The 12,302-nt window shown below is 43.0% G+C and overlaps 1 protein-coding gene across 1 annotated transcript in view; it reads left to right on the top strand.

The window, feature by feature from the left end:
* Positions 1 to 12,302, top strand: part of SOAT1 (sterol O-acyltransferase 1) — a 24,135-nt gene that overhangs the window by 4,157 nt on the left and 7,676 nt on the right. Inside the window, exons 2-6 of the mRNA XM_010144534.1 lie at positions 3,970 to 4,028; positions 9,525 to 9,673; positions 9,769 to 9,828; positions 10,248 to 10,355; positions 12,111 to 12,294. Of these exons, the coding sequence (XP_010142836.1) occupies positions 3,970 to 4,028; positions 9,525 to 9,673; positions 9,769 to 9,828; positions 10,248 to 10,355; positions 12,111 to 12,294 (560 nt within the window). The remainder of the gene's footprint in view (positions 1 to 3,969; positions 4,029 to 9,524; positions 9,674 to 9,768; positions 9,829 to 10,247; positions 10,356 to 12,110; positions 12,295 to 12,302) is intronic.

Raw genomic sequence — 12,302 nt, forward strand, 5'->3', positions numbered from 1 at the left:
TTCTGCCTATGTCGCTTTAATCTCTTGAGTGGTGAGTTGTCTGATAAAGAAATTATAAAGACAATATTTGTAAACCCTTTCAGAGAAGGACAGTATCAGGTGCAGTTTGTATCTGTGACTTTCTGTAAAGATCCTGAAGCTAAGCAGATCCTGACAGCATTAGCAGCAAGTACTTCTGAGCTGCAACCAGAGTGCTCCATTCTGGGAAGCATTTGGGTTTTTTTTTTTTAAGTACATGTGGCAATAAGCTGGAGATTGTGTGCTTTTCCTAGCTTTTCTGTGAGGAGGCATTTTTGCCTCAAATGCTGTGCAAGGATTTAGATAAGGGTAGTCTCCCTGGGTTGTTCTAACTGCTCCATAACAAGCTTATTGCCACAGTGCTGGAACAATTTGGGCGGCAGTGGCTCAGAATGCTGGGCTGCAGGCAGCTTCTCTGGCTGGTGAAGTCACTACGGGCTGGAACTGTAACGCTGCACACAAGCAGCGGCATTACTCAAGTGACTTATTCCCACTTGTGCCCTTAGTGGTAATTGCAGATGGCAGCGGTTAGATAAAATGAACGCTTTTTAGCACAGTTAATTTTTGTGAGTTTGCTTAGCAGAGTGCGGGCTAGTGTCTTAGGCAGCAGCTGGATTTGTTGGATCCCAGGCTGCAGCACTAACAGGCCTCATGGACAGACAGGACATGTCTCGAGTCATCTCAAATGTCACTTCCCTGTAAAGTGTCTAAGAGTAGGTGAAACAAGGGACAGTGAGAGCCTCTAAGAAAGGTAGTTTGTAAATCTCTTGTGAAACTTAGCTTGCGCAAGTTTTCAACAAAAAGAAGCTTTCTCAGTCATCAGGTGATCTTTTATTAGCCTGATCTCCTATGGAAACAAAACTTACATTTAAATTGCTCTTTTTTTTTTGCTTCTGGCTTTTGAACCAATGCTTGGCATTTGGGCTGTGTGGAGGTGTTGCATCCTACAAGGATCAGTTTCTACAAGCCCAAGACAAGTAATCAGCTGAAGATCTTATCAAGTTTTTTTGCTGATGGGAACACAACTCCGATTAAGTGAGAACTTCCTGTGAGCAAAGCTGTTTCAAAGCAAAGCCTGCTTCAGTCTCCTGTGGAGTTTGCTACTGTTTCATTCTAGTCTTCAAGGAAGGTTTTCTTCCTTATGACTTTTGATATATTTCCTGTTTTCTTAAGGCGTATTTCATCTTGTTTAAAATGCTAAGGTGTGCTTGCGTGTCTGTACAGCCTTGGGTCCGCTTTTGTAATGATGCTGCAATGCCAAAGTGACAGAGGGGGCTCCAGTCTTCATTTTCAGTGTCAAAGGAAAATAAAGATTTAGACTTCCCAGCAGTGCACAATGCCTTTTAGACTCAAAACCATGTGATGGTTCTCTTCTGGAATGACCTCGCGTAGCATAAGTAGCAGCTTGCACAACAGAAGAGAAATGATGCAAGAAGATGATGACACTACATGTTCTCTGGTATCTGCCTTGTGATGCAGCTTGGGTTTATGGAGCGATGCAACACAGCAGAAATTCGAGTTGTTTTGGGATGGGTTTCCTTCCACAGGAGACTTTGTTCTGGAAAACAAGCAACAAACTTACAGGTGGTTTTACTTTGTTATGTGAGATGCCTGTGCTAAAGACACAGAGATCTCGATTTTAAAGCTTTTAAAAGATGCTGCTTCCTGTCTAGTCTGTAAACATACACTGGTGCGTGGGTGAATAAAGTGGTGGGAAGGACACCGTGTACGATTTAACAACTGCAATGTCAGCAGGTCAGAGGCTGGCCTCGTTTCCTGTACAACCATTAAAGCTGTACATTAGGTGTCTGTAAAACTATATCCATCCCTAAGGCCTTGTAAGTCAAAAAGGTGTTTTCTTTCCAAAGAAAGTCACTTCCAGGTAATTATAGTAACTGAGGCTTCAAATGCAAATCTGACAGGAAATACATGGTCAAAGCAGTGGCTATTTATTTTTAGTTTGCCTTAACATAGGAAGTAGTGCAATCCCTTAAGTCTCATGAGTCCTGTCCTCTTTGGCCGTGTAGGACTGCTTCAAGCAAACTTGATAGCCTTCCAGACTGGCAGCTGGGTAAGGGACGCAAATTCTCACCTTTCTACAGGAAAGGGTTAGCTGTGTTTAAGCTCAACTGCTTGCTTCGCGGATAAGCACGAGGTGGTTCTTAGCATACTGGTAATGAAGGGAGGATCTGTGAATACAGCTGTGGAGTGGTGCAGTGAGGAAGTAGAGCCATCGAAGTGATATGAAGGGGGTATAGTTCTGCAACTTGTGGCACAACTTGCCTTTATTTTATTTTTTTAATTTATTGTGGGAGGGGGATCCATTTGAGATCATCAAAGGACGCAAGCTGAGTGGGACAAGAGACTCCATAATGGTATCTTGCACTCTTCTCTCGAGCTATTCTCCAAACCGCTGCTGTTCAGCTAATGTAACAGCATGATGAGCTTAAATGCTGAGATAATTTTTTTTTTTTTTTGTCTTGGAGGTGAGATGCTTAGCAACCAGGAATTCTGTTTTTTGTAAAAATGGTCTTTGCACGCAGCCAAAAACTCATGGTGTTAAGCAGTGCCCTTCTTTGTTGTAGCATCGCAAGGCTGCTGAATAATAAGCCATTGTTGCTGCTCTGTTCATAAGTCTGTAGCAGTTTTCATAGACAAAAAAGGATCTTCCTGCTTGATTGAGGCAGGGGGGAAATTAATGCTGACAGCTGAGCATAGCTTCACTGAAAATGAATTACATGAAACAAACTTTTTCTCCAGTATTGGAGTAATCTCTTACACAGGTTTGTCTAAACTTCTTGCAGCTGGTTACTCATAGGGGCTCCTTCAGACCACTGTGTGTCTCAAGTAGCACTTGCTTCCGTTAAAACACCACACTGCATTTTGTGTGCGTGGGCTCCACACATACAAGGAGGACAAGACAAGGAGGACAAGACAAGGAGGCTGCATGGTGAACTGTTGTAGCTTTGGTTGCCAAAGGACAAGCACAAGGCAAGGTCTGCTGCTACCTTGTCACCCTGACTAATATTTTAGAGGAGTAATATTGCTGCTTTAACCTTGCTTTTCCTTCATGTGCAAGACAGTCTGTTTTCAGTAACTTATCTTCTGTGCTGTTGCTCTTATTGGAGAAGTGAAACACCAGCTGCCGTGCCAGCACTTTACAACCACTGCAGACAGACCTTATCTTCAAACTCAACTAGCCTGAAATGCCTGATCTGTGTACGTTCCGCTTGACATAGAGGCACCTCAGATGTGTATAGTTCTTTATGCCAAAGAAAGGTGGTACGTGAGGCTTTACATATGAGCTAATGGTATCAGTAATGACAAAAGTCAGATGATGTTCATGGCATGGCGAGATCTGACTGTCTGCTGAAGCATACCGAGGAACACAGGAGTGTGAGTAGCCAGGTTTGAACACAGAATAACCTTCCAACTTGTTGTTTAGCCTGTCTTCAGAGGTGGTTACTTCATTTTACAGATAGTCATGACTTGATTGCCTTGTCTATCGGGCAATGTAGAGAACTCGGGGTAACCTAACCTTCTGTCTAGTTCACTGTGTGTAAGATAAAGCTTTGATGAAAGATCAGCACGCTTGCATATGACCTTCTAAGTGTTGTTCTAATTGCTGCTTCAAGGCTGAATATGTTTAGGGACCTTGGGAGGATTTGCAGAGCTGCTAATGGAAAATAAAGCTGTCAAATGTAGCCTATTATCAGCTGTTTACCGCCTTATAGTGCGGTGATCCTAAATGGCTGTTTAAAATACTTTGTCACAGCTTATGAATTTCCTGCAGCTTAGATTTGAATTTACTGGGACCTTATTAGAAGTCTGAAAAACGAATGGATAATGAAAGATTGGTGACTGAACTACTGTATGTTGTGCTTTCTGTGTTTTCTGGTGTGTAGCTCACGTCACTGAAAAAGCGGTTAAACTTTTGCCTTCTTTCCTTAGGCTGGGTTGATGTCGACCATGTGAGAACAAGGAAAATGCAGCTAATAGCAGAAGCCGAGGTAAATACACTTTAATGCTCCTTTGTGGGGAGGAGCGGGATAACTGGCCCTGAATGTCTTTTGGAGAGCTGTTGGAACCTGAATATCCCACTCCAGTCAAAGCTTGAATGCAGTGACTTTTATACAGCCCTTTTTCTCTCCTCCTCCTCTCTTCTGACTTTGCACAAGGGACGTGGTATTATCAAATGCAGTTCTGTCTTACTCGACCCCAGCAGGCTGAAGTCCAAAGATAAGAATGAACTTTGAGGCCTGTAAATAAACCCAAACTTTCCTCACCGCTGACTTTTGGCAGTGTGATTATCAGCTAGCCTGCTTTTGCATATTAGTCTTTAAAATGCCCTGTGTCCTGCTTTCTGCTGAATGAAGGGTACTGTGTAGCTTGTGCCCCACAGCTGCTGTTGCCTGGGCTGTGGAAATGACCCTCCTGAGCCTTGGTCCTGCTCTTCTAGTCAGTGAGCAATAGCCTCAAAGAGGGCGGCACTAGGTGTTTCCAAGATCATCTGCAGCTGTGTGAGCTGCCATTGTTTTACCTTGTGTTAAAGGTGATTTATGCCCAAGTTAAATGAAATTGGCTCACAATGAACTGCACCCTCCCCTTTACCCATTGTTTTGTAGCACGTATGTTCCTTGGGGCAAGTCACCCTGCACTCTTGCTTCACTTTATTGGAGAGAATTCAATGGTAAAGATGAAGTCATCTAATTGTGCCTATGAATATTAGGGAGTGATACATAGAAGACAGAGAAATGCACCTTGGAGATGTTCTCCTGCTTAAGTCTTTTCTGCCTTTATAGGCAGTGTGTAATTTGTAGCAGGTATAACAGAAGTCTATTTAAATGTCTTCTGCAAAGGGTATACTGCTTTTTGTGCTGAAGCTCCTGAAATTCAGCACATTGGAAGGACAGTCAGCTCTGAATTGTATATCATACGTTGTCTTCCCTGACTCTTACTGAGGACATGACAGAGCAAGCTCCATGTCTTTTCTCTGCAGACACAACAGCCGCTGCCGATTGCTCTGTCAGCATCAGCTACTTGCACCAGAAAGCTTTAACTCTGGAGCACATGTAGCTCCGAAAGCTTTAACTCTGGAGCACATGTAGCTCCGTAAGTTCCAGCTTCCCAGGAACACTAGCTGGTTGCAAGGGGACAACTTGATCTTGGGTTTCTTTCTTCAGGAATGTCTCTTGTTTCTAAATCTTTTTCTGGCCACCAGCTTTGAGACATGCTAGTTTGTAGGCAAGGTGGCTTCTTATTCACAAAAAGAGCTGAAGGAAACCAGCAGTGGCGCTTTAGTTACTGAAGTTTCTCCCAAAACATGGGGCCTTCAGCTTTCAAACCCTGTGTTAAGCAGCTCACAAATTTGTTCAACATGCCTCAAAGCTGCAATAATACCTACAAGGCTAAGTAAAAACTTCCATCTGCAAAATTCCTGAGCATTCCTGGAAGGTCTGGCCCTTCTGTTGTGTGAACCACTGAACAAAGGCTTCAGCTGCAGTTTTAGGTGATAGGTATCCAAGGTCTAGACAGATGCTTGACTTTTGAAAAGGGCTGGTCACTGACAACTCCTGATTTGAATGGTGTTTGTAGATACTAGGTGATGCCTTTGTGCATCTGCAGTCCAGTCTGAAAATCTAGACCTTCGCTCATCCTAAACTGCATTGAGAATGGCGTGTTCTGTCACTTGCTCAGGACTGGGGCTTGTCATGTTTCAGTGACTGAAATTACAAAATCTGTTAGAATGAGTGAAATACTGGGAAGCTTGGAACTTTCTCTAAGCTACAGAGCTACTTCCCCCAACTTTCTCTGACTTTTCATCAGTTATTGCCAGCTCATGGCTGGCATAGCATTTTTTTCATATTTGCCCCACTTTCTGGTTTTGTAATGAGTCGAACTTACTTAGGTTTGAAACTTAATGGTGACAGGTGAGTGGATCTGCTCAGGTCCACGTCTGAGACTTCAAGAACAGTCTAGGAAAGTCTTGGTTAAGTGCTTTCCACTGGGGAAGCTACGAGACTGGTGCCCTGTCATAGTAAAGGCTGGTGAGAGGTGCGTTCTCAAGCTGAATTTCTTTGGTGACTGGGTGGAATGCACTTGTTTTTTTTGAGCACAAACAGTTGCTGTGGGAATTGCCCTTTGAATGGCAGCAGTAATCATTGATAATATAGTACAATATGCTGTGCAGGTTTGTTGTACAGTACTACAGTTACCGTAGGGTCTATACTGTGGTTGTGTTTTATTTAATCTAATGACAACTCATGCCTTGCTCTTCCAATCCAAACACTTGCATATGTTGATATCAGCCCTGGAGGGTTTTATTAGGAGGAGGCAATCTCAGCAGAGTGCTAACTGAAGGGAAAGGGTAGCTTAAGGAAATAATTTCAGTTAAATTCCTGTTGAGAGGAGATGGGGCTGAAAAAAAGGGAGTGACTTTGAAAAAATAAAAAGGGCTTTGGTAGGAGTGAATAGTGCTTTGTTTGGCATGGAAATTTGAGTGCTCTAAGAGAGGCAGGAGTTTTTGTTGGACTTTCTTGGTAGGGATATGTGCATGCATGCTGTGAAAGCAGGCTCTGCTAGAGAGCACAGGAGAAGCACAGAGAGCACAGGAGGTGTCTTCTCTTTCAGGTTGTAGTTCCAAAATACTCCATGGTTTGGGGTTTGTTTTCTCCTGTTTTTAGAGGAACAACTCCACGTCTCTTGCAGACACAATCCTCTTCTCTGCCTCCCAGAAAAGTAGTATCTAAGAGCAGCCGGCTCCTAAGAGCTTCTGTTTCATTAAGTGCTGGGGAAGCTTGTTTATACTGGCAACTGCCAAATAGGAGAAAAATGTTTTTATTTACTTAAATGTTAATCTGCTGCTCCTCCTACTGCAGCTTCTGTTTCAAGAGATCCCTCTGGGCCTGACCACTATGAAATAGGAGTAACATAGAGTTCTGATGTGTCTTGACTTTGGAGTCTCCTGGTTTTATGTGGTCTCACTTCAGATTGTCTTGTATTTCCTGCCAGAGAATTCAACTTGCTTGCTCGGCTTACATTAGACAGTTGACTTTTGTAAGAATACATTACTAATATTTTCTAGCCCACTAGTTTTGCTTCTAGAAAGGGCATTTTAGCTTATTTTTTTGGTGATCAGCTGTGTAAAATCAATCCAAGCATGCTTGGAAAATGAAGGATATTTTGGGGATGGCAAGTGTCCATTGGTGGAAACAGGCTTCTTAAAACATAGGTGTGGAAAGAGGCAGAGCTGTCACTGCTGCAGCTTAGGACAAACAGATCCTGTTTCAGTTACGGCTTTTCCTTCTCTCCTTAGAGAAGGAGTTCCTTCTTGGCAAAAGAAATGCTACTTCAGCTTTATTTAGCCATAGTAGTTAGGCATGGAAGCATAAACGTCTACTAACAAAGGAGCTCAAGTGTCACAAAGGCCTTTTTGAGGAAGCACCAGTTTTGTGCACAACTTCCAGGCTCTTTCTTTCCCTCCTTGAAAATGGATTTCTTGGTTTTGTTACTTTTCAGTCATAAAGATTAGAAAGTAGGTAACAGTTGGGAATTCTGAAGGTGATTGGGGAAACCTACGTGTTTCTTAAGCAGCTGATCAGTAGGAACACTAGATGAAATAATATGTAGTTATCATGTAGGAAGATTTGGACCTTGAATCTGGAGGCACGCTTGAAAAATCCCAGGCAAAAAAGATGGTCAGGCAAATGTTGCTAGTAGACACTTGCATAAAAAAAATCAGAACACAATATGCAATTAGATTTAAAGTAATTTCTTGAATGTTGCCTGTCTCCTGTGCTGAAGATGATGGCTACCTGGCAGAGCGTTCTCAAAGGCATATGGTTCAGGAACTCGGGGTATAGCTTTCAGCCGCGCTTCATCACTCGTATTATGAAAACCATTTGGTGTCTGAGAACGTGACGTTATGGAACTGAATTCTCAGAAGTCTTATAAATTACTGTCCTCTGAAGTGCCAGAGGTCGTAGGATCTTTAGATCCCAAAGTTCTCACTGAGGTACAGTGAATGCCTGTTTTCTTTTTCTTTCCTTGAGGGAGCTCATTTGGCCCGTGTTTTTCTTGTCATAACACTTAATGCCACCATGCAAATCTCAGAATCCTCTCTGCATTTTTGTTACACTGCAACAAAAAGCTATCCAGAGCTCAGCGTAGTACTTGCTGCAGGAATAAGTAACTTTGAATACTTCACCACTGAGTTTCCTATAAATGCATTTAATTCTAAAATCTCTGCCTGGGATGTAGGAGGTCAGATCTCACGTTATGAGACTGAAGAGCAGATCCAAGTACGTTGCAGACGGGAAAGTACAGGAATGGTTTCCACATTCTGTTCTTCGGGGCAGACAAAAGGGATATGAAAACACATAGTATTTTACAGTCTGCTTTTGAAGAAGAATTGTAGTCCTTGTCTGGACAACTTACTATTGGGAGGGTTAAGCAATGGTTTCCTTTCTAGCAAAGGACCTCTGCTGGGTGAAGCAAGCAGTCTTTGACCAGGGTAGCCTGTGCTTTACCCACAGCTGATTATCACCTTTTTTTTTTGCGCTGTATCAGTGCATTTTCCCAAAAAGATGTTAAATGGGGGATGCTTATCTATGTTTTTTCACGCACCCGTAGAAGTCAAGGTCTCTAGTAAAGCAGGCACTTCAGAAGTTGCCTTTATCTAATGAAATGAGAGAAGGCGGCTATGTACAGGCTAACGATGGTGCAGCTTTGTCACAACTGGCTGTAGTAGAGAGGGTAACCTGCGTAAAGCTGTCTGAAGAAAAGGGGGTGTAGGAGGTTCAACTGGGATATCTGATGCCCCGAATTCTTGAACTTGTCTTGCTTTTGTCTCTCTCTTAATTCTGAACGTTACCCTGTTTTGCTGCTTTAGTGAAAATTCTCTGTGCGTTCTGTGAGTTCAGTGGTACGTGAAAGTTTCCATCCAAATGGTGGTAGCTGTGGAAAGGAAAATTTGGTCCTTCTTCCTGCAGTCACATCACTGAAATTGCCTCTTCATTAACTCGTGAGAACATCAGTGGTGATTGCTTAGCCACAAGTGTGAAAAGGTCCACTTTTCCCTCCAGAGCACTAGATGGGCTAAAAAGTAAATCTTGTTTGTACTTGTTTTGTATGCTAAGGATGTAATTCTGGATAAAAATAAATGTTTCCTGGGGCTTGCGTATTAAGTTTAGCTCAGCCTTCTTGGCACCATAAAACGTGTGAAAAACCTGTTGCTCCAGATGTATATATGAAGATCAGCATGTTTACTTTGCTTGTCTGTGTTGCATCTGAAAAGAAAAAAAAAAAAAAGATGATTTGAAGTCCTCTGGTCTGAGGTGTGCAAAGAGGCCAGGATAAGCCCCTGATCTTGTTGAAGGTGACTCCAGCTCCAGCAGTTTTCTCGATGCCTTGCTCTGACCTGCTCTGGGATAAAAAGGAATATAAATATTTTATGAAAATGAATCCAGAGAGTTAAACAACTTTCTGCTCTATTTTTACTCTATCAGCAACTGAAGCCAGCTTTCATGAAGGAAGTGGACAGTCACTTCACGGAGTTTGTGAACAGTTTGGTGGCAAAATCAGCACTGCTGGATTCCTCATCTTCAGGCTCCCTCTTCCCAGCTTCCTGCTCAGAGAAGGAATTGCACAAAGCCAAGTACGTCAGTTTTAAGCTGTTCCTTATAACAAGGTTATGGTTCCTGGAAGCCTTATTTCCTTTCTTGCCTCAAATGTCCTCCTCTTTGTTTCCAGGACCTTGAGGGCCCCTCCTGAACACGGGAAGATCTTTACTGCCAGAAGGTCCCTCTTAGAGTGAGTAACTTAACTTCATGTTTTCTATTAAATTGACTGAAAACGCCTGTGAATACAAACCAGCTAGTCTTTGCTTTGACTTACTCTCCCCACCACCACCCTGGTGTTATGTTCAAACCTCTGTGGACTAATCTGTGTAAGTATCTCTGTTTCTTTCTAAAACTTCTCTACTACAGCTCTCAGGCTTCCCTGAATGTAAACCTTAATTACAGACCTCTCAGCACCACTGAGACAATGGCTAATTATTCTTTCTGAGGATAAACCATGGAAGCGTCTGTGTAGACTGGCACCCAGATTGTACCTTAACTTCAGTTTCTTGCGTTGGGGTGGCAGTGATGTCACCTGACTGTGAAAGCTGTCATACTGGAGGTGTGCTGTGCTATGCAAATGGTCTGACAGTGTTTGAATCTCTCCCTTAGTGAGTTGTTTGAAGTGAGTCACATCAGGACGATCTACCACATGTTCATCGCTCTTCTCATTGTCTTCATCCTCAGCACGCTTTTAGTAGACTTCATTGACGAAGGAAGGTAAGAATGCTTTAGAAAGATGGGGATCAGGGCTGGGAAATGCTCGCTTCCAAAGCACCAGAGGTACATGAAACTGTAGAATGATGCAGAAAGAAGGGGGAATCCTTCCTTGGGATGTTGTTGGAAGATGCGTTTTCAACTTGACATACTTTAAATATGTGGTGGAATTCCTACTGAGGGGATATGGTCATTTCAAATTGGATAGCTAGACTTTAGGAAAATCCTTCAGAGTGGTGTATCCTGTGAGAACTGGGGCCAGCACAGTTCAGCCTCATGTGCTTAGTTCATCACAAGGCTGGCAAAAGAGGGGGGTCATCACTGAATGTGGACCTCTTCAGCTGAACATCTTTAATGAAATGGTAGCTTTCAGGTGCATGCTGTGCTTGACGTGGGACTGTGGTTAGAAAAACCTGAAATACTCCAGCAGTTTTTCCTCTGTTTAAAATGACAGTGCTGGAACACTGTACTTGTGCTTCAATTAGAACAGAACTTGTTTCCTCTGGGGGACAGATCTCAAGGATATTGGCACAGCCTCTGTTAAGGTTGTGCTTTGCAGGTGGCCAGGTCTGAACGAAGTTGTGAAAGACTGCTTTCCTCACACTTGCTTGTGGCTTTAAATAGCATCTTTCTGGCAAGCTGTAGCCCATGTACACAAGTAGGATTACACGTTTATCTATCTTGCTGATTATCTAATCTTCAGTGTACAAAACTAGAGCTGAACTTTGATTATAATCGTTGTCCCTCTTATCTAGGTGTTAGAATAAGATCATGAACTGTTGAATATTGTTTAGCTGATCCTTCTGTAATAGTGTATGGACACTAGAGGAGAATAGTTATTTACCTCTAAAATCAGCTAATAGGGCTGGATTCTCTGATTACTGGAATGATTAAAGAAAACATTGCTGTGTTCTCAGCTAGATCAGATAATTTGTATCCAGTTTGCAATCGAACCTCCACATGAGAACAAAGAAATGGTGTTTGTGTACTCTGTGCTACCTTCTCCTCTGACCTTGGTTTAGAAGAGTTGCTTATGCGTAGGAGTAAGCTCTGGTGACTGGTAGCCAGTAAGGCTGAAGATCCTTTCGGTCTTGTTCTTATGTTTGAAGCTTGATGAGTGAACTACAGTAGCTGGGGCACACCACTTGCACTTATTTGGACTGACCGTCTCATGACCCTAAGCTTCTTGGGTGACTTCTGAGCTGAATCCGTGTGGCATGCCTACAGGTTTCACAAAATAGAATTGAATTAGGTTTAAGTACAGGATGTTAAAATACCTCCAACCTCTATGGTGGGGAAAAAGCCTCTTCAGGTGTTAAACTCCTGGGAAGAGCTGATTCTTAATGTGATAGTGGTGATGTCCTGAGAGTGCTCCCCAAAAGCTCTTTAGGACCCTGGTTCAGAAGTGGGTTGTTTAGTCATGTGCTTGTTCTTAGCAGGGATGAGCTTGAGTGTACTCTTAAAGCACATGCTGATCTTAAAGACGTGCTTAAGCCCTGGGGGATTTGAAGGTAAGCTGTGCGTTACAGCACCGACGGCCTGAGTCCTTCATCTCTTCTCTGGTGTGCGTATGGGTGGCCATTTAAATCTACCTTAGGCAGCCCTCTGTTTGTGAGCTGCAAATGGCCACAGTCACTTCTGTGACTGCCAGACGACTAGGATCTGTAAGCGCTGCATTTTGTACCCGCTTAGTGGTGTAGAAGTATTTCTGGTGAAACAATGGACACTGAATATTGTCTGTTTCCTTGTGCTTTCTAGGCTGGTCCTAGGATTTGATCTCTTGGTCTTTGTTTTTGGAAAGTTCCCAGTCGTCTTCTGTACGTGGCTGTGCATGTTCAGTGCCACAGTTATCGTTCCATACAAACTTTTGATCTGGTGGGCCCAAGGCTACTGCAGTTCCTCCCACCGTGCAATCCGCTCTCTCTTCTATGGGATGTTGTTCACGCTCTT

This window comes from Buceros rhinoceros, unplaced genomic scaffold, assembly GCF_000710305.1.
Source record: "Buceros rhinoceros silvestris isolate BGI_N320 unplaced genomic scaffold, ASM71030v1 scaffold11761, whole genome shotgun sequence".
In the NCBI taxonomy this organism is placed as follows: Eukaryota; Metazoa; Chordata; class Aves; order Bucerotiformes; family Bucerotidae; genus Buceros; species Buceros rhinoceros.